The 23,449-nt window shown below is 46.4% G+C and overlaps 2 protein-coding genes across 2 annotated transcripts in view; both read left to right on the forward strand.

Moving 5' to 3' along the window:
* Positions 1 to 23,449, forward strand: part of LOC121004805 (ABC-type organic anion transporter ABCA8-like) — a 525,268-nt gene that overhangs the window by 197,224 nt on the left and 304,595 nt on the right. The gene's annotated exons all lie outside the window — the stretch shown is intronic.
* Positions 9,985 to 12,410, forward strand: LOC121004806 (ABC-type organic anion transporter ABCA8-like). Its single transcript, XM_040437170.1, has 9 exons — positions 9,985 to 10,069; positions 10,285 to 10,442; positions 10,549 to 10,624; positions 10,733 to 10,827; positions 11,060 to 11,179; positions 11,311 to 11,451; positions 11,524 to 11,603; positions 11,863 to 11,918; positions 12,095 to 12,410. The coding sequence occupies exons 1-9, from the start codon at positions 10,034 to 10,036 to the stop codon at positions 12,185 to 12,187; spliced, it is 855 nt and encodes a 284-aa protein (XP_040293104.1). The 5' UTR covers positions 9,985 to 10,033; the 3' UTR covers positions 12,188 to 12,410.

Below are 23,449 nucleotides of genomic sequence, written 5' to 3' on the forward strand. Positions count from 1 at the left end.
TTACCTAGTTTACCTAATGCTAAAACTCTTGCACAGGTGTTTGTCGACAACATCGTGAAACTACATGGCATTCCCTCTGATGTGGTGTCCGATAGAGGGACTCAGTTTGTTTCCAGATTCTGGAAAGCGTTCTGTACTCGTCTGGGTGTACAATTGTCCTTCTCTTCGGCTTTTCATCCTCAGTCTAATGGACAGATGGAGCGCACTAATCAGAATCTGGAGACTTACTTGAGATGTTTTGTTTCAGAGAATCAGGAAGAGTGGTCTTCATTTTTGTCGTTAGCTGAGTTTGCTATAAATAACCGTAGACAGGAATCCACTGATAAGTCGCCGTTTTTTGGGGCATATGGATTCCATCCACAGTTTGGTACATTTTCTGGTGCTCAAAATTCCAGCATTCCTGAGGAGGAACGATTTTCCTCTTCTTTGTCTTCTATTTGGCGGAAAATCCAAAATAACCTGAAAAAGATGGGCAACAGATATAAGCGTGCTGCTGACAGGAGACGTATGAGTGGTCCGGACCTGAGAGTGGGTGATTCTGTGTGGTTGTCTACAAGAAACATTAAACTTAAAGTACCTTCTTGGAAGTTGGGCCCAATATTTATTGATCCATATAGGATCACTGCCATTGTTAACCCTGTAGCCTTCCGTCTTGAACTTCCTCAGGCATTGAAAATCCATAACGTATTTCATAAATCGTTGTTAAATAAATGTGTCGAACCTGTTGAGCCGTCCTCCTTACCTCCCGCTCCTGTCATGGTGAAAGGCAATTTAGAATTTCAGATCAGCAGGATTGTGGACTCCCGAGTTCTCCGGAGATCCCTCCAGTATCTCGTACATTGGAGAGTGTATGGACCAGAGGAGAGAATGTGGGTTCCAGCGACTGATGTTAATGCTAGTCGTCTGGTGAGAGCATTCCACAGAGCTCATCCTGATGAGGTCGGTCCTGGGTGCCCGGAGGTCACCCGTAGAAGGGGGGGGGGGAGTACTGTCACTCCTGTGACAGGTCTTAGAAGGTCTGAAAGATTATCTGCACATTAGTGATCTGACAGCCTCTTTTGGTTTCACTTTGTCTGTGTGTTTGTCTGGTATGTCCACACCTCCTGTTCAGGTGTGAATCATGTGACCTTTACCCATCCCTATTTAGTTTGACTTTACCCATCACTTCTTGCTCTGGATAGCTTCATTTGGTTTTGGAAGAGCTGGAGTGTGGTTCGTGTTGAAGTCCTGTTCATCCATCATCCTCAGAAGTTAAGTGTTCCGCTTGTTGTGTTTTGTATTCCTCCCCCCCTGGTTGTTTACTAGGCCTCAGCGAGACGGTGGTTCCTTCACCAGGGAAGGAACGGGTTGTCTCTGCCCTTTCATTACCTTTAGGGCATCCGAGGGTCACCATGGTTTTCTAGGTTCCTGTGTATGGGCATCTCTACCATCGAGAGATGCCCATACGGCTAGGAGTTAGGGCCAGGAGCAGGGTTTTATAGGTAGTGACCCTTTTCCTTCACTAGCGGTGAGGCCTAGTGTCTTTCCCCTTCCTTCTTGTTGTCTTTTGGTGTTCTCCCCTATTATATCCGTGACATCAAGCCCCTCTGGTCCAACTAAACTAACATCAAAACTCTTGGTGCCGTAGGGATGGATTAGGGCAAAGATGTAATTTGCACAAAGTCCATCCCCAGGAGAAGCTCCACAACATCTGTCCTAGAAGCCGTTGCTTCCTCACTCCTACAAGAGAGATAGGCCACATTCCAAATGCCCCCCCCCCCCCCGGATGTAGGGAGAGACCAAACGGTCTCTCTCCCTCTTTCCTCTCGGAAGGTTCTCAGACCATGTCTCTCTGTCCAAAAAGACAGGTTAACCGATTCACCCTCCACCTGTATGGAAGTCTTTTTCCCCTTCCTCAAAGCCTCCAAGAGGCGCAGTTGCAAGTTACCATTACCTGATTCCCTGGGCAAAGAGTCACCTGCAGCCACACTAGCATATGATTTCCTATTTGGACTTACACAATCCCCTGCTTCCCTTGCAACCTGCCTCCTCCCGTCAGCCTCTCTCAGCCTCTTCCTCCTCGACTTCCGTATCTGCTGCATAAGCAGCTACCAATTCCTCATTCATCCTCTCACCATTTATATCTTCATTTGCTTCACCATTCATTTCACTATTTAAATCATTATTTGTAACAATGTTCTCATTCATACTCTCATTTGCGTCTCCTTCTAAGTTACCACTCGCAACATCTTTTACCTTGCTTACAATCTTAACGCTCTTCACTCCCCTCAGACTGGTCGGGTTCCCTAGAGAAGTACTGGCGTCATTGGTGGCAGGGTTTGAAGGGCTCTCCTTTTCAGGAATTGCGGAGGACTTCTTACCCCCCACACCCCGCACCCTCTCTGCTGCCCACACAGTCCCTGAAGATTCTTTAAATTCAGCATCTGCAACCTCCACAGACTTTAATGGGTTCTTTAATGGTTTCTTTATAAACCTTCCAGATTTTGCTCTGGCCCTTTCAACTGTTTGTTTTTTCCTGAGCCTTGTCCGCAGCCATTCCATCCTTCACCTTGTCCGCAACACTGTCAGGGGTTTTAACCCTATCTGCTCCTGTGTTCTCCTTTCCACTGCAGGAAAGGGGGACACCTTCTGCCACCATGTCAGATTCATTCTCCCGTGCTTTTTGGCCCGATTCCACTACAGGAACCGGGCTGGGCTCAGCAATGGGTTCAGAAGGCACGAAACATAATCCTTATTTTTTTATGATCTTCTTTTTCTTTTCTCTTACCACCTCGTCCTCCGGGACCTCCTCATCACCGAAATACAATTTGCCCACCGGGGATCTCCACCATTAGTCTCCCCCCAGACCTGGTTCAAAGGGGTCCTCTTGGCCACCCGGTAATGAGTCTGTAACACCCCAGAGTTGTGTTACGAAACTCTTTTACCCTGCAACAATCTATTAAGTGTACTCACATTGTCATCTTGTGTAATCTCATGTAATTTTCTCACAATTGTGCATTCTAAGCCTTGTAAATGTAAATTGCTGTAATTTCCATGTTCACCAGAAGGTGGCAGGGATGTGTTCAGCAAGGACTTAGCCAGTTTAGTGTTTCTGAACTGAAATAGTACATTCCAGTTCAGCTCCCCCTTCTTTGAGCAGAAATGGGCTGCGCCCATATCCTGCCTCATGGGTGGGGAAAGAAGTTAGAGTTAGTATGCCAGCCACCCCGGCTAAGGGAAGGCTGTGCGTGTAGGAGCTCCCAGTTATAAGGATCCAAAGCCAGGATCTTGTCTCGGCTGAGACAATTGATCATCATCCCCAGCCTGAGCCTTGCAGCCTCAGCTGGTAGAAGCAAGCAGACAAACTCCAGAATTCCAGGAAGAAGCATACCCTGTGAAGATTACTGTGAGCAGAGACCAGAGACCCCAGGAGAAGTCATATTCCTCCTCAGCAAGTCAGTTCCCAAGACAGCAGATGATAGATAGTGCAGAAGAGAAATTCCTGCCACAGTTTAGAGCTACTAAGCAGTCGTCCCTTTCCTGCAAAGCTCTAGCCACATGATAGAGCAGAAGCCAGATTCCTGCCACACATTGCCAATACCTGCTGGGACTTCGGACTAATGCTGTATCTCACTTGGATAAAAGATGCATCTAGTAAAAATAAGTTTGTATTTTATTCCAAGTCTGGATCTCAATTACTGCTGCAAGTTCCTCAATTACTCTTACTAGCACCACACTCATTTTATTGCAAGTGAGCCAGGATCGAGGAGTCCAACCGTACCCAGGTAGGAGACACCGTTGACACTATTGCCATTACCACACAGAGGCATTGCACCACTCTGGCATTCCTAACCTGGTACGTGAGTTACAACACCTTAAAGGGCCCTGTGTTAGTACCCTGCGCATGCTGCAATTGGTGTCACGAACAAAACTATAAACTATCACTTACACCTGACCCAGCCATTGCATATTATTGGCGTCAGAGTGCATTATTCCAATCCGGCTCTACTGCAAGTCCACCTCTGATTCCACCGCCAACTCCTTCCCCTTCCTCTGGCTTCCAGACCGCAGCCCTAATGGACTGGAGCCAGACACGCTTTCAAACCGACAGTCATTTTAGAATTTTTTAATAAACGGCCCTCCATTTTTCACTATAGAGGCCCTCTTTTCCTCCAAAGTCGCAATCTCCTCCTCCATCTTCTCCAGTCTGGAGGAGAGGACCGCTCTTTTACTTTTTGGTAACATGTTGTCCTGAACTTTCATATTCCTATACTCCAATTTAAGTTGTTTTAATTCCTTCTTTACCTCCTCATACTGGTTTAAAAAATATGCCACCCTTGATGAGTATAATGAGGGGGTTTCAGTGAGGCCCATGACACCCCAATTAAACAGTCTCCTGGCTTCTCCAGCTGGTACACCAGAGGAGATACCAGGAGAAGAACCAGAAATACCAGCAACAACACCAGGAGCTAAGACACTGCTAGTTACACCTGAAACACCCCTTCTGGGCTGAGGCACAGAAACACTACTCCTAGCTTCACCCTTTGGGGTTCCAGGCTCCATCCCTGCAGCTTTTCTTGGTCCAGAGACTTCGCAGGCTGCTTGTTCAGCAACCCAACCCACCGGTTCTGCTCTCTGTTCACCCGCCGCCTGTTCAGCAGCGGGCCTTTATTTTCCATCCAGATTTCCCAGGTGCAGAGTTATCTGCTCTGAAGAGGAGCTCAGAGAGGATCCTAGGCTTGTTTTCCTCCAAGGACCTCTCCTGACCCTGCCCGGTGCATTGCTGGAGTCACACAGGGATTCCTGTAGTGGATCTCTGCTGCTCCTGGTTGCTGCTCCTCTCCTGCCCGCGATCTGTGCGGGGCTGTCATCTGCTCCCTGCGGCTTTGCAGCCGCACGCTCCGGGGTACTCTGAGGCTTTTCACTGGCCGCCAGTGTCACAACGCCGCTGTCTCTTGGTGCTGGAGAATCAGGAGGAAAGTCTCCAGTTTCAGGGGGTCTTCCTGCCGCACGCGGGGTTCTGGTATCGCTGCCGGCACATGTAGATAACCGGCGGCAGTCGGGGGCTCGAGGATCCATTCCGGGAGAACACGCCACCCCCTGGGGAAAGGGCAGCGTATCCCCCAGCACACGATGTCAGGCTCTCGATCCTCTCACATAGTGCAGCACAGAGGCAGAAACACAGCTCCTCCCACAGGATGTGATACACTGTGGTAATAGACTGCATGGCTAGAGGCTGGATGTTATACACTGTGGTAATGGTAGACTGAATGGCTAGAGGCTGGATGTTATACACTGTAGTAATGGTAGACTGCATGGCTAGAGGCTGGATGTTATACACCTGTAGTAATGGTAGACTGCATGGCTAGAGGCTGGATGTTATACACCTGTGGTAATGGTAGACTGCATGGCTAGAGGCTGGATGTTATACACCTGTGGTAATGGTAGACTGCATGGCTAGAGGCTGGATGTTATACACTGTGGTAATGGTAGATTGCATGGCTAGAGGCTGGATGTTATACACCTGTAGTAATGGTAGACTGCATGGCTAGAGGCTGGATGTTATACACCTGTAGTAATGGTAGACTGCATGGCTAGAGGCTGGATGTTATACACTGTGGTAATGGTAGACTACATGGCTAGAGGCTGGATGTTATACACTGTGGTAATGGTAGACTACATGACTAGAGGCTAGATGTTATACACTGTGGTAATGGTAGACTACATGGCTAGAGGCTGGATGTTATACACTGTGGTAATGGTAGACTACATGGCTAGAGGCTGGATGTTATACACTGTGGTAATGGTAGACTGCATGTCTAGAGGCTGGATGTTATACACTGTGGTAATGGCAGACTGCATGTCTAGAGGCTGGATGTTATACACCACTGATAATAGCAGACTACATGGCTAGAGGCTGGATGTTATACACTGTGGTAATGGTAGACTGCACGGCTGGGGCTGGATGTTATACACTGTGGTAATGGTAGACTGCATGGCTCGAGGCTGGATGTTAAACACCTGTGATAATGGTAGACTACATGGCTAGAGGCTGCATGTCATACACTTGTGAAATGACACACATTTTCATTATTTTAGGTTTTCTCAAAGAAAACATGAATGTAAACCAAATCCAGAAAAGCTGGAGGACGCTGACGAGGAAGTGCTCGCCGAGAGGGAAAGGGTTAAAACCTGGAAGGACACAACAAATGTGGAGGAAGTTAGTATCAGAATCACTGATGGCACCCTGCTGCTTCACAGGGCCTGAGGTGTGGCCCCGGGACTGTGGGTGGCCCCACAATCATACATGTGGGTTGATTGAGCGGCCATATTAGCAGGTCATACGTTTTTTCCATGTGTTTTTTTTTCTCTTACAAGATCCATTCTGGCCTAAATAATGCCCCATACCAGTGTCAACCACAGAGCCCCCATAACAGTATCAACCACAATACCCAACATTGACAGTGCCCCCATAACAGTGTCAACCACACAGCCCCCATAACAGTATCAACCACAATACCCTATAACATTGACAGTGCCCTTATAACAGTGACTACCACAGTGCACTATAGTAGTGAGAGTGACCACATAACAGTGCCAACCACAGTGCCCCATAACAATGCCAACCACAGTCCGCTGCAACTGTTACAGTGCCCCATAAGAGTACTAACCACAGTGCACTATAGTAGTGACATTGCCTCCATAACAGTATTAACCACAGTGCAATATAACAGTGACAGTGCCCCCATAACAGTATAAACCACAGTGTGCTATAACAGTGACAGTCCCCCATAACATTACCAACCACAGTGCCCTATAATACTGACAGTGCCCCCATAACAGTATAAACCACAGTGCCCTATAATAGTGACCCCATAACAGTACCAATCACAGTGCCCTATAACAGTGGCAGTGCCCCCATAAAAGTACCAACCACAGTGCCCTATAACAGTGACAGTGCCCCCATAACAGTACCAACCACGGTGCACTATATCAGTGACAATGCCTTATAACAGAACCAACCACGGTGCCTTGTGATAGTGACCCCATAACAGTATCAATCACAGTGCCTTATAACAGTGACAGTGCCCCCATAACAGTGTAAACCACAGTGCCCTATAACAGTGACAGTGCCCCTATAACAGTACCAACCACAGTGCACTATAACAGTGACCCCGTAACAGTATAAACCACAGTGCACTATAACAGTGACCCCGTAACAGTATAAACCACAGTGCCCTATAATAGTGACCCCATAACAGTACCAACCACAGTGCCCTATAACAGTGACAGTGCCCCGATATCAGTATCAACCACAGTGCCCTATAACAGTGACAGTGCCCACATAACAGTACCAACCCCAGTGCCCTATAACAGTGACAGTGCCCCGATATCAGTACCAACCCCAGTGCCCTCATAACAGTGATGTACATGATATACGTAATCTTCTCTTTTCCATCAGAATGTACAGTAACTTCATGAAAACCCAGCAAAAAAACAAACAAAAAAAAAAAAAACATCCTGTCAATTCTTCCTGTGATTCTTGTGTTTCCAGAAGCCGACCATCATCGTGGACAGTCTGCGCAAGGAGTTCAAGGAGAAAGCGGGAAGTTTTACCTGCAAGAAAAAAACGAAGAAAGCCGCCGCCAGACACGTCTCCTTCTGCGTGAAAAAGGGTGGGTCCCTATCAGCCATCATTGTTTTCAGGATGGTGATAAAGATGAATGCTGCCGATGTCTCCCTGCCCTAAAGCTCACTCTCACAGGCTACAGCATCATGGCCTCTAGCCTATCAGAGGCCGGCGCAGGCGGCGCAATGACATCATAATCATGGCGTTGAGCCGGGCTGTGAGCTGCTCAGGATCCAGAAGAGGTCTGTGTCGTGCACTGCATCACTGAGAGCAGCAGAGAGGTATTTCTCTTTGTCATCTTCTTTGTAGCACGCTGTTGGACCTCTATAGGGAAGGGGGTCATTATTGCAACTGGTGGCACTATAAGGGGCATCTTTTTCTACTGGTGGCACTATAAGGGGCATCTTTTTCTACTGGTGGCACTATAAGGGGCATCTTTTTCTACTGGTGGCACTATAAGGGGCATCTTTTTCTACTGGTGGCACTATAAGGGGCATCCTTTTCTACTGGTGGCACTATAAGGGGCATCCTTTTCTACTGGTGGCACTATAAGGGGCATCTTTTTCTACTGGTGGCACTATAAGGGGCATCCTTTTCTACTGGTGGCACCATAAGGGGCATCTTTTTCTACTTGTGGCACTATAAGGGGCATCTTTTTCTACTGGTGGAACTATAAGGGGCATCCTTTTCTACTGGTGGCACTATAAGGGGCATCCTTTTCTACTGGTGGCACTATAAGGGGCATCTTTTTCTCCTGTTGGCACTATAAGGGGCTTCCTTTTCTACTGGTGGCACCATAAGGGGCATCTTTTTCTACTGGTGGCACTATAAGGGGCATCTTTTTTCTACTGGTGGCACTATAAGGGGCATCTTTTTTCTACTGGTGGCACTATAAGGGGCATCTTTTTTCTACTGGTGGCACTATAAGGGGCATCTTTTTCTACTGGTGGCACTATATGGAGGCAATAAGTACTATGGGGGCACTATAAAGGGATATATTTTGTATTGGCACAAATAAGTGTGCAATTATTACTACTCCGGGTAATTTAAGGGGACATTTTTTTTTCTGGCACACAAGGGGACATTACTTATAAGGAGGCATTTGTTTCTAGTGGCAGCACTATAAGGGGGGTATTAGTACTATTGGGGCACTATAAGGTGGTGTTTTTTCTACTGGCACACATAATAGAAGCTTTATTACAACTATAGGCAAGCAATATTACCTCTGGGGCATACTATGGTGGGCGTCATTACTACCGGGGGGGCATTAGTACTACTGCGGTACACTGGGGACTTTAGTACTACTTGGGACCTTATGGTGCACTTTATAATTACTGAAGGGCACTGTGGTGGGCTTTATTACTACTTGGGAACTGTAAGGGGCATTAGTACTACTGGAGGCATTATAGGCAGATATTATTACTACATGGGGGGCACTGTGGTGGGCTTTATTAATACTGGGGGACTGTAGGGGGCATTAGTACTACTTGAGACATTATAGGCAGACATTATTACTACTACAGAGAATTATGGTGGGCTTTATTAATACTGGGGCACAATGGGAGACATTTACTATTTGGGGCACTATTAGTACTAAGGTCAGTCACTATGTCAAAGAATTATTGATATTGGAGGGACTTTGGGGAGCACTATTACTGTGTGGTGGGGGACCTGGCACAGTATCAGCTTAGCAAAATTATTTTTGGGGGAGACTATGTTTATGGCAATGTTACTGATGGACACCATTTGCTAGGCGCAATTATTTTTGAGGACACTGTATGGCAATGGTTCTTGAAGGATCTGTGTGGCTCTAGTATTCTCAGGGGGTCTGTTTCTGCAGTATAGTATTGGGAGGCACAGTACTTGGGGTGGTAGGATGGGGTGCCGAGAAGGTTGGGAGGATGATGGAAAAGTAGGAGACTGAGTGCCTGGGTGACAAACTCTGCAGAGATGAGACATGGCCTAAAGAAGTCATCATGGCGGTCTGGTCCGAATGGAGAAGATGAGGAAACAGAACATCTACATCGGAGGACACGTCACTGGATGTAAGAGGTATGTGGAGCTGTATTCTCCTGTATGTTTGGTAGGGTGGAATGTAATTTAAAGAGTAATAGCCATCCATCATGGGTCCTAATGTGGTGCTGCATGCTGCGTTAGTCCTTCTGAAGGAACTGCTCACAAAAGCTTGGAACAGAGACCTTTATTAACATTTTTCACTGTTCTCTTCCTTGGGGTTTCTGAGCTCGAACATCTTGTCGCTAGAGGTTACTTGGCATGAAAAGGTTGAGAACCACTGGTCTATACAATGGAATCTAGGAGAGATTTTTGCCTGCACTGATACATTGAGACGAACCCTCCTTTCTACAGGTGAAGTTCTGGGATTGCTGGGGGCCCAATGGAGCGGGGAAAACCACGTCTGTACTGATGTTGGCCGGGGAACTGAAACCTACAGCCGGGGAGGTATGTACATCTCACATCTTAGCAGCCCCATGCTTTGTTGAATGCTGGGAGATGTAGTGCTTACATTAGGTACCAGCATAGTCTGAGCTAAGCTATAGGGTTGTCTCATGTCATTTACTCTAGTCACAGTCAAAGCTGTTTAGGTTTCTGACCGTAGCTTTGGCTGTGAGCGGAGTAAACGACACAGCCTGATGTGCACTCTGCGCCCCCTACAGGTGATTCTGTGTGGTGCAGGTGAGGACAGCACTGCCTTCATGGGGTTCTGCCCGCAGTTTAGCCCCCTGTGGCCCACTCTCACCGTGAAGGAGCATCTGGAGATCTACGCCGCAGTGAAGGGCATGAAGAAAGACGACGCGGACCAGGCCATAAAGAGGTAAACAGACTGCTGCAAAACTCTGAAACGCGTCATTATTACACGTCCAGGCCACATACTGGATTCTGCTCCGGGCTTTTCTTAAGATTTTGTCTTTCATCTTCAGGGTGTCAGAGGCGCTGGAACTGAAGCTGCATCTAAATAAACCTGCCAAGAAACTGTCTGCCGGGGTCTCCAGAAAAGTATGTGCCCCCCGCATGTATGGCTGTGTCCAATCATCTGCCCTATGCTCCTTCCAGGTCCAGGGCTGGGGCTCAGTAATACCCCCATGTTCTGTACGTACCCTGTAGGTTTGCTTCGCCATCAGCATGCTGGGTAACCCGACCGTCGCCCTCCTGGATGAACCGTCCACCGGTCTGGATCCAAAAGGGCAGCAGAGACTGTGGTGAGTGACATCGTACCGCTGCCCGTAGACATGAGACTTCTGGGTACATGGTCCGGGGGTGGCCACCTCGGTGAACATGGATCCGATTCTTCTATTACTTCCCCCCTGGAGATAAGAGGCGCCGGAGGTGTCATCAGGCAATTTTAATGTGTTATTTGGGACTACGGGGAGATATCTATTGCCGAGCGATCTCCGGTGCGCCCCCCGTCTTCACGTCTCTTGTTTATTACAGGAGAGCCATCCGAGCAGCTTTCCGGAACAAGGAGCGAGGAGCCATCCTGACCACGCACTACATGGAGGAGGCAGAAGCCGTGTGTGACCGCGTCGCCATTATGGTGTCCGGGAAGCTCAGGTGACGGGGATTTATATCAGGGGGTCACATCCCATCTGATGGTACAAGCATTTCACTCCTCTGGTTCAGGGATCCAGGTGCTGACAACTAGAATGGGAACCCCCATGCTTTACACTGCTGTCTGTCTCCAGGTGCATTGGGTCCATCCAGCAGCTGAAGAGTAAGTTTGGTAAAGGTTACCTCCTGGAGATGAAGGTGAAGGATTCCCAGCGGGCAGATGAGATTCACCAGGAGGTCGTCCGGATGTTCCCACAGGCAGACAGGCAGGACAGGTAATGAGAGGACCTTCTCAGACCTTCTCAGTCACATCAGAGCGGAGGACAACCTGCATTTCATCTCCACAGGTTCTCCTCGCTGCTGGTCTACAAGATCCCTATGGAGAACGTGCAGTCCTTATCTCAGGCTTTCTCTCAGCTGGAGGAAGGTAAGTCTTCTCTGTACAATGGACCTACCCCAGCGCTGTACGGCAGGGGTCTGCAGGATGAGGGTCTACAGCTGTGGTGACCACTGGTGCCACCACAAGATCTACAACCAGATGTCAGACCGGACCAGAGCATAAGGGCAGGAAGTGTAGTTATGGGGGCACAGGAGCTCGTTTCTGTGATAACCTGAGATGGGAGAATGTATTGTGGTGAACACGTCTATAGGATGGAAGTAATGGTTGTGTCTTCTCCCATCTACAGCGAAGCGAGCCCATGACATTGAGGAGTACAGCTTCTCCCAGTCCACCCTGGAGCAGGTACCGTACACGTTACTGCCCATTCTGAGGGCTATTGGAGCCTCGTGGGGTTAATAGAGGGAGGTTCTGCTCAGAGGACTCCCCTTCTGTTACCTCCATACATGCTAATAGTACAGTGGACGCCCCTTTAAGTGAGAGGTCATCGTCTTCACCTTTGCTTCCCTCTGTTTCCCCAGGTTTTCCTTGAGTTGGCCAAAGAGCAGGAGAAAGAGGACTGTGACCAGGACGCCATGTTCAAATGGAGGCCCCTGAAGACGGAGAGCGCCTGACAAGCAGTCAGGGCATGCTGAGACTAGTAGTGTCTCCCCAACCAAAGGGCCGGAGGGTTCTGCGTGGCCTTATACACAACGAGGGGCGAGTAAAGGGTTAATGAGCTCCTAGTTTCTTATACTACTATATAATGGACAATGTGCATCGGAACGTTTATTGCAATATCACCGACTGTTACATTGTATGTTCTTCTTATCTCTCCCAATTATATCTATGTCCTCAGTCACACCAGCGCACAAGAACTGTCCAGTTGTCAGAAACAAAATTTTAGACATTATCACACAGTACATAAAACGTAACTGGTACAAGGCATGAGGTCCACGCACCGACAGTGCAATCAAACCAAAACAAAACTGTAGGGAAAACCGTACAAACCAAAGACAAATTAAGGGAGGGTTGGTGGGAAACGGTGGGGGCATAAAGATAGAGGTGCACCCCTCTACTTGCTCTACTTGCATCCTAAAAATCCCCACATTTTCCCAATGTGTTCCCCAACCCCCCCCCCCCCCAGGGGGGGTTTATCAGGGGACTGCAGAGGTTCTTCCTAGTGCAAATATTTAACACTGGACTATGGACTGATCACAGCATTTACACCAGACTGTGGACTGAGCGACCGCAGCATTTACTCTAGACCAGTGGTGGCGAAACTATGGCACGGATGCCAGAGGCGGCATTCAGATCCCTCTCTGTGGGCTCGCCACACCGTGGAGGAAGTCTGTGGTGCACCAATATGCCTCAGACTTTTCCTGTCCCTCATCAGCGCTGGGCGCGCTATGAACGGCACAGGCAGCGCACTGAATGTAGGCAGGATGTTATAGCTAAATAATAGAGTACATGGAAGATACACTATACTGGACTGTACTATTCAGGGTAAATTACCCTTTTGGCATTTGTAATAAATAAGGGTGTTTTGGGTTGCAGTTTGGGTACTCAGTCTGTAAAAGGTTCACCATCACTGGTCTAGACTATGGCCTGACTGCAGCGTTTACACAGGACTGACTGCAGAATTTACACTAGATTATGGACTGACAGCAGCATTTACACTAGATTATGGACTGACTGCAGCATTTACACTAGACTATGGCCTGACTGCAGCATTTACACAGGACTGACTACAGCATTTACACTAGATTATGGACTGACAGCAGCATTTACACTAGATTATGGACTGACTTGTCGGGGGGTAATAATTCAATTAAGAATTATTAATTATGGTCATAAAAATAATGAACCATAAAAAAATAAAATTTATAACATTTGTCATAAATTCTTAAAATCATGACCTGGAGAATTGTAGACAACCTAATTGATACAATTCACATCTGAGTCCGACTATTTCCTCAGATAAATAAGTTATTTTTGACGTGAGATGACGTTAATGATAAAATGTAGTTCTGCATTACACAATAATACACAGGTATTATAAAAATATGCAGATTTATTGGTTACAAGGTTATATACATATATAAGTAAATAAACACAATGATATGTGCAAATGAATATATATATAGCGTTAATATAAAGCATTACAAGCTTAACAATACATGTGAGTGGAAATAACTTGTCACATTATAACCAAGCTATTATTAGGTTAGGATATCAAAGTATGAACATAAGTTCTATACATTACTTCTGTTCAGAGAAAACCTCATGATATCAGGATGGGCATGTCTAATCCTAGACATCATTATAGAATGCTAAATACATTCTGCCCCCCCTAACCAACTACACATCACATAACTTCAAGATGGGCAAATACATCCAAGGATATAACTTAGAAGAGGTAACTGTATCCTTCCGCCCCATCCTGGACTATTTTCACATATATAACTTTGGTAAGGCTATTAAGACAAATAACAGGGATCTAGGATCTTAAATGGGAATGACTTGAAACAAGTCTTTCCTGTGGGAATCCATCACTTACCTTGGCGAAGAATGTTCTATCAATATATATATATATATATATACAGTACAGACCAAAAGTTTGGACACACCTTCTCATTCAAAGAGTTTTCTTTATTTTCATGACTATGAAAATTGTAGATTCACACTGAAGGCATCAAAACTATGAATTAACACATGTGGAATTATATACATAACAAACAAGTGTGAAACAACTGAAAATATGTCATATTCTAGGTTCTTCAAAGTAGCCACCTTTTGCTTTGATTACTGCTTTGCACACTCTTGGCATTCTCTTGATGAGCTTCAAGAGGTAGTCCCCAGAAATGGTTTTCACTTCACAGGTGTGCCCTGTCAGGTTTAATAAGTGGGATTTCTTGCCTTATAAATGGGGTTGGGACCATCAGTGGCGTTGAGGAGAAGTCAGGTGGATACACAGCTGATAGTCCTACTGAATAGACTGTTAGAATTGTATTATGGCAAGAAAAAAGCAGCTAAGTAAAGAAAAACGAGTGGCCATCATTACTTTAAGAAATGAAGGTCAGTCAGTCAGCCGAAAAATTGGGAAAACTTTGAAAGTAAGGGCTATTTGACCATGAAGGAGAAACATTCAGAGAGACGCCTAGAGGTCTGTCTCTAATTGCTACAAGTGTCAGAATTAATCCCTATAGCTTTGAATTAAAGCTTCTAAGGTCAAATGTATAAAATACATTTTATTCACAGAGATATCAGTAACCCCTGTCACACCAAAGATGTGATTAATTGTTACAAAACACACATCTTTACAGACGAATATTCTCCTAATGAGAAATATATAATATACTGGATGCATGTTGTCTTCATAACATATAACAATATAATATAAAGTAGTATATATATATATATATATATATATATATATATATATATATATATATATGTCCTACCGATTGTCTTATGCTAAGGACTAACTAAGGCTCGTTAAATGAAATGCATGAATATTATATATTTTGTTTCATTAATAAATATCTAATTATCACCAGCTGCATAGAGCTTATCTTTATCTCCCGTCATAAATTTAGACAAGGAGGATTCTTCTCAGACTGGTACATTCATGAGAAGAATAACACTAAAGGTTATAAACCTTTGTACGACCTTACTTTGGCCTACTCAAGACATACAAAATTGTAAATATAGTCGAGCATGGCTCTTAAAGGAAATGAACATCCATCTTGACTAGAATGAATTGGATATCAATGCATTTACCTATGAAAAGGCACAACAGACTGCAGCATTTACACAAGACTGACTGACTGCAGCATTTACACTAGATTATGGACTGACTGTAGCGTTTATACAAGACTGACTAGCGTTTACACAAGATTATGGACTGACTGTAGCGTTTACACAAAACTGACTGCAGCGTTTACACAAGATTATGGACTGAATGCAGCATTTACACAAGACTGACTGCAGCGTTTACACTAGATTATGGACTGACTGCAGCATTTACACAAGACTGACCCACTGCAGCGTTTACACTATATTAAGGACTGACTTCAGCATTTACACAAGACTGACTGACTGCAGCATTTACACTAGATTATGGACTGACTGCAGCATTTACACTAGACTGACTGACTGCAGCATTTACACTAGATTATGGACTGACTGCAGCATTTACACAAGACTGACTGACTGCAGCATTTACACTAGATTATGGACTGACTGCAGCATTTACACAGGACTGACTGACTGCAGCATTTACACTAGATTATGGACTGACTGCAGCATTTATACAAGACTGACTGACTGCAGCATTTACACTAGATTATGGACTGACTGCAGCATTTACACAAGACTGACTGCAGCGTTTACATTAGATTATGGACTGAATGCAGCGTTTACACTAGATTATGGAATGACTGCAGCATTTACACTAGATTATGGACTGACTGCAGCATTTACACAAGACTGACTGACTGCAGTGTTTACACTAGATTATGGACTGACTGCAGCATTTACACAAGACTGACTGACTGCAGTGTTTACACTAGATTATGGACTGACTGCAGCATTTACACAAGACTGACTGACTGCAGTGTTTACACTAGATTATGGACTGACTGCAGCATTTACACTAGATTATGGACTGAATGCAGCATTTACACTAGATTATGGACTGAATGCAGCAGTTACATTAGACTGTGGACTGACTGCAGCATTTACACTAGACTGTGGACTAACTGCATTTACACCAGACTATAGACTGATTGCAGAACTTACAGTTGACTATGTACCGACTGACTGAGCGCAGCGTTTACGATAGACTATAGATTGACTGCAGCATCTACACCAGACTGTGGACTGACTGACTGCTGCATTTACCGTACACTAGACTGTGGACTGACTGCAGCGTTTACTCCAGACTATAGACTGACTGATCACAGTATTTACACTAGACCAGGGATGGCCAACCTGCGGCTCTCCAGCTGTTGTAAAACTACAACTCCCAGCATTCCCAGCTGTAGGCTGATAGCTGTAGGCAGTCTGGGCATGCTGGGAGTTGTAGTTTTACAACAACTGGAGAGCCACAGGTTGGCCATCCCTGCACTAGACTAAGGACTGACTGACTACAGCATTTACATTAGACTGTGGTCTGGCTGACCGCAGCGTTTACACGCAGGGGCGTAACTACCATAGCGGCAGACCATGCGACTGCTTAGGGGCCCAGGGCAAGAGGGGGCCCAGTTGGGATCATCCCTTCGACTGGGGGTGAAAACTTGGTCAGGACTCTACCCTCTAAAGGAACAGCTGTAAGCAAATGAGGCAGTGGAAAAATGGCCCAAGGGTCATTAGCCAACATGTCTGAGCCCGAGCACCGCGCCAAGGTTTCTCAAGTAGCTCGGGTCCTAACACTCACCTACCTGAGCCGTATGGGCAATTCCAGGAGCCAGTGGGCGAATTACAGGAGCGTGAGGTCCGACTCACAGACAACTCACCAGTTACTTCCAGCATGAAGCCATGTTAGCAATGGGAAGAGGGAGGAGTCTGTGAGTCCCACTCAAGACTGACTGATATATCCCCTGTGTATATATGCACAACTGCATATGTGTTTGAGCACTTCCTGCCTGTTTAACACCACGCAATTTTTTTCAGTTTTTTTTCTACAACTGCAGCATTTACCCTAGACTGTGGACTGACTGATTGCTGCATTTACACTGGACTGTGGACTGACTGCTTTTACACTAGACTATGGACTGACCGCAGTGTTTACACTAGACTGATGACTGACTGACCGCAGTGTTTACACTAGACTAAGGACTGACTGACCGCAGTATTTACACTAGACTGATGATTGACTGACCGCAGTATTTACACTAGACTGATGACTGACTGACCGCAGTGTTTACACTAGACTGATGACTGACTGACCGCAGTATTTACACTAGACTGATGACTGACTGACCGCAGTATTTACACTAGACTGATGACTGACTGACCGCAGTGTTTACACTAGACTGATGACTGACCTCAGTGTTTACACTAGACTGATGACTGACTGACCTCAGTATTTACACTAGACTGATGACTGACCGCATTATTTACACTAGACTGATGACTGACTGACCGCAGTATTTACACTAGACTGATGACTGACTGACCTCAGTATTTACACTAGACTGATGACTGACCGCAGTATTTACACTAGACTGATGATTGACTGACCACAGTATTTACACTAGACTGATGACTGACTGACCGCAGTGTTTACACTAGACTGATGACTGACTGACCGCAGTGTTTACACTAGACTAAGGACTGACTGACCGCAGTGTTTACACTAGACTGATGACTGACTGACCGCAGTGTTTACACTAGACTGATGACTGACTGACCTCAGTGTTTACACTAGACTAAGGACTGACTGACCGCAGTGTTTACACTAGACTGATGATTGACTGACCACAGTGTTTACACTAGACTGATGACTGACTGACCTCAGTGTTTACACTAGACTAAGGACTGACTGACCGCAGTGTTTACACTAGACTAAGGACTGACTGACCGCAGTGTTTACACTAGACTAAGGACTGATTGACCGCAGTGTTTACACTAGACTGATGACTGACTGACCGCAGTGTTTACACTAGACTAAGGACTGACCGCAGCCGTATGGGCAATTCCAGGAGCCAGTGGGCGAATTACAGGAGCGTGAGGTCCGACTCACAGACAACTCAACAGTTACTTCCAGCATGAAGCCATGCTAGCAATGGGAAGAGGGAGGAGTCTGTGAGTCCCACTCAAGACTGACTGATATATCCCCTGTGAATATATGCACAACTGCATATGTGTTTGAGCACTTCCTGCCTGTTTAACACCACGCAATTTTTTCCAGTTTTTTTTCTACAACTGCAGCATTTACCCTAGACTGTGGACTGACTGATTGCTGCTTTTACACTAGACTATGGACTGACCGCAGTGTTTACACTAGACTGATGACTGACTGACCGCAGTGTTTACACTAGACTAAGGACTGACTGACCGCAGTATTTACACTAGACTGATGACTGACTGACCGCAGTGTTTACACTAGACTGATGACTGACTGACCGCAGTGTTTACACTAGACTAAGGACTGACTGACCGCAGTATTTACACTAGACTGATGACTGACCGCAGTATTTACACTAGACTGATGACTGACTGACCGCAGTATTTACACTAGACTGATGATTGACTGACCGCAGTGTTTACACTAGACTGATGACTGACTGACCGCAGTGTTTACACTAGACTGATGACTGACTGACCGCAGTATTTACACTAGACTATGGACTGACCGCAGTATTTACACTAGACTGATGATTGACTGACCGCAGTATTTACACTAGACTGATGATTGACTGACCGCATTGTTTACACTAGACTGATGACTGACTGACCTCAGTATTTACACTAGACTGATGACTGACTGCACTGTTTACACTAGACTGATGACTGACTGACCTCAGTATTTACACTAGACTGATGACTGACTGACCTCAGTGTTTACACTAGACTAAGGACTGACCGCAGTGTTTACGCTAGACTAAGGACTGACTGACTGCAGTGTTTACACTAGACTAAGGACTGACCGCAGTGTTTACACTAGACTAAGGACTGACTGACTGCAGTGTTTACACTAGACTAAGGACTGACTGACCTCAGTGTTTACACTAGACTGTGGACTGACTGCAGCGTTTACTCCAGACTATAGACTGACTGATCACAGTATTTACACTAGACCAGGGATGGCCAACCTGCGGCTCTCCAGCTGTTGTAAAACTACAACTCCCAGCATTCCCAGCTGTAGGCTGATAGCTGTAGGCAGTCTGGGCATGCTGGGAGTTGTAGTTTTACAACAACTGGAGAGCCACAGGTTGATACATCACATGATCCATCACCATGGTAATGGACCATGTGATGGCGGCTGGAGCTCCGTGACGTCACCACAGGTCCTGAAGAAAGAACAGGAGACCGGCAGCAGCTACGCGATCAATTGGAGGAGGTGAGTTAATTTTATTTTTTATTTTTTTTACCCTCATTGGCACTGCCCACCAATGTTTATATGTTTATTATACTGGGGGGGGCCACACTCAATGTTTATTATACTGGGGGGGGCCGCACTCAATGTTTATTATACTGGGGGGGCCGCACTCAATGTTTATTATACTGGGGGGGCCGCACTCAATGTTTATTATACTGGGGAGGGCCGCACTCAATGTTTATTATACTGGGGGGGCCGCACTCAATGTTTATTATACTGGGGGGGGCCGCACTCAATGTTTATTATACTGGGGGGGGGGGGCGCACTCAATGTTTATTATACTGGGGGGCCGCACTCAATGTTTATTATACTGGGGGGGCGCACTCAATGTTTATTATACTGGGGGGGCCGCACTCAATGTTTATTATACTGGGGGGGGGCGCACTCAATGTTAATGAAGATAACTGACCTGTTAATACAAATGCAGGAGGCGGGTGCCGGAATCAAATAGCGGCACCTGACCTCTATGACAGGGAGCGGCACCTGAGGGGTTAACTGCCGCTGATCACAGCTCCCTGTCATAGAGGTCGGGTGCCGGCTATGTGATTCCGGCACCCGCTTCCTGCATTTGTATTAACAGCTCAATTATCTTCATTGGTGGCGCAGTGGCCACAGCCCCTCCCCCGGCCCTGTCCCTCTCCTTATTGGCCTCGGCGGCAGCAGCACAGGGGGGAGGGAGAGACCATCTGGAGCCCTGCCCCTATCACAGCGCCACGCCTGGCCCACTCGCCACATTTTATTTTATTTTATTATTATTTTTTTTAATCCTCAGTCGCGGCGGGCCCCCAGTGGCGTAGGGCCCCATAGCCATTGCTATGGCTGCTATGGCGATCCCTACGCCACTGGCTGTAGGCAGTCTGGGCATGCTGGGAGTTGTAGTTTTACAACAACTGGAGAGTCACAGGTTGGCGATCCCTGCACTAGACTAAGGACTGACTGACTACAGCATTTACATTAGAATGTGGTCTGGCTGACCGCAGCGTTTACACGCATGGCCGTAACTACCATAGCGGCAAACAATGCGACTGCTTAGGGGCCCAGGGCAAGAGGGGGCCCAGTTGGGATCATCCTTTCTACTGGGGGTGAAAACTTGGTCAGGACTCTACCCTCTAAAGCAGGCATGCTCAACCTGCGGCCCTCCAGCTGTTGCAAAACTACAACTCCCAGCATGCCCGAACAACCTACAGCTATCAGCCTACAGCAGGGCATGGTGGGAGTTGTAGTTTTACAACAGCTGGAGGGCCGCAGGTTGAGCAGGCCTGCTCTAAAGGAACAGCTGTAAGCAAATGAGGCAGTGGAAAAATGGCCCACGGGTCATTAGCCAACATGTCTGAGCCCGAGCACCGCGCCAAGGTTTCTCAAGTAGCTCGGGTCCTAACACTCACCTACCTGAGCCGTATGGGCAATTCCAGGAGCCAGTGGGCGAATTACAGGAGCGTGAGGTCCGACTCACAGACAACTCACCAGTTACTTCCAGCATGAAGCCATGCTAGCAATGGGAAGAGGGAGGAGTCTGTGAGTCCCACTCAAGGCTGACTGATATATCCCCTGTGTATATATGCACAACTGCATATGTGTTTGAGCACTTCCTGCCTGTTTAACACCACGCAATTTTTTCCAGTTTTTTTGTACAACTGCAGCATTTACCCTAGACTGTGGACTGACTGATTGCTGCATTTACACTGGACTGTGGACTGACTGCTTTTACAGTAGACTATGGACTGACCGCAGTGTTTACACTAGACTGATGACTGACTGACCGCAGTGTTTACACTAGACTGATGACTGACTGACCGCAGTGTTTACACTAGACTGATGATTGACTGACCGCAGTGTTTACACTAGACTGATGACTGACTGACCGCAGTGTTTACACTAGACTGATGACTGACTGACCGCAGTGTTTACACTAGACTAAGGACTGACTGACCGCAGTGTTTACAATAGACTAAGGACTGACTGACCGCAGTGTTTACAATAGACTAAGGACTGACTGGCTTCAGTTTCACTAAGGACTGACTGTAGCATTTACACTAGACTTTGGACTGAATGACCCCAGCGTTTACACTAGACTATACACTAACTTATTGACTGCATTGTTTACACTAGACTATGGACTGACTGCAGCATTTACACTAAACTATGGACTGACTGCAGCGTTTTTACTAGACTGTGGATTGACTGTAGCGTTTACACTAGACTGGTGACTGACCACAGTGCTTACATAAGACTATGGACTGACTGCAGCAGTTACATTAGACTGTGGACTGACTGCAGCTTTTAGACTATACTATGGACTGACTGTAACAGTTACACTAAACTATGGACTGACTGCAGTGTTTACACCAGACTGTGGACTGACTGACTTCAGCATTTACATTAGACTGTGGAACTATGAAGAAAGGAATGCAAATGAGCTCTTACCAAGTTCCGCCTCTGATTCCACCAGATGTAAGGCAGCTATCCTGGAAGTCAATGTTCAACCCTTTAAATAGGCCTTGAGACATGGCTTGGATATTAAATAAGCCAGCATCTCATCTGTAGACAGTTGTTTCCGGATTAACCCAGTTAAGATAGACCTCTCTGCTCTGCACTGATGTGGGGCAATCACCCCTCAGAGGAGGTGCTGGCTTATTTAATATCTAAGTCATGTCTCAAAGCCTATTGAAAAGGTTGAACATTGACCTACAGGATAGCTGCCTTACATCTGGTGGCACCAGAGGCGGAACTTGGTAAGAGCTCATTTGCATTCCTTTCTTCATAGTTCCAGAGTCTAATGTAAATGCTGAAGTCAGGCAGTCCACAGTCTGGTGTAAACACTGCAGTCAGTCCATAGGTACTTTTGCATCCCTTTCTTCCCAGAATTCCAGAGGAGCATATATGGCCTATAAGCCTTCTCACGTCGATTAAGGCGTTCTCCCCAAGGAGAGATAGTACTCCCTAAAACTGTGAAACTATGGACTGAAGACCTGCAGCAGCAGACAGGCATGTAACTTGGGGACACCACCTCTCCCCTAGCTAATCTGCTGTCGTAGCTGCTCTGTGAGGGATGCTTTCCCAGCAGATAAAGACATACAAATAGTACGCTTATTGCAGGAAGCTATTCAGCCCCAAGTGGTTGATCGTCAGGACAGAAAATCAGGCTCCACAGTTCTTACCACTGTTTAGAAGGCCTTGAAGAGAGAGAAGTTCCCATCAGTTCTTGCTGTACCTCAGGAATATAATTGATGGTGGAAGATCCCATGGTCAGTGGTATGTACTATTAAGAACTTACCTCCGGAGGTGAACCTACAAGACAGCAGGTCTGGTAGAGGCCTTCCTCCCACTCCAAGGGAACTACAGACGATCCAGTACCTTCTCAGACACAACTCCAACCCTGACTGGGGAAGAGGAATATGACATCTGGATGGCAGCAAGGTGGCTCCGTTTTATTAGCATTGGTCCTAGGTTCGAATCCAACCAAGGACAAAATCTGCATGGAGTTTGTATGTTCTCCCTGTGTTTGCGTGGGTTTCCTCCTGGTTCTCCGGTTTCCTCCCACACTCCAAAGACAGACTGATAGGGAACTTAGATTCTGAGCCCCATTGGGGACAGCTTGATACTAATGTCTGTAAAATGCTGTGGAATGTAGCAGTGCTGTATAAGTGAGTGTACTTGGAGGAATGCGGATGTTTATGACTGTGTAGAAGAGGCTCCTTGGCAAAGCAATCACAAAGCGACATCTTGGGGCTACATGACCTCTCTAGAAGATGCTGTTGGGTCACTTCAGGATGCTGGTGATCTTCTTTAC

This window comes from Bufo bufo, chromosome 6 (assembly GCF_905171765.1).
Source record: "Bufo bufo chromosome 6, aBufBuf1.1, whole genome shotgun sequence".
Lineage (NCBI taxonomy): Eukaryota > Metazoa > Chordata > Amphibia > Anura > Bufonidae > Bufo > Bufo bufo.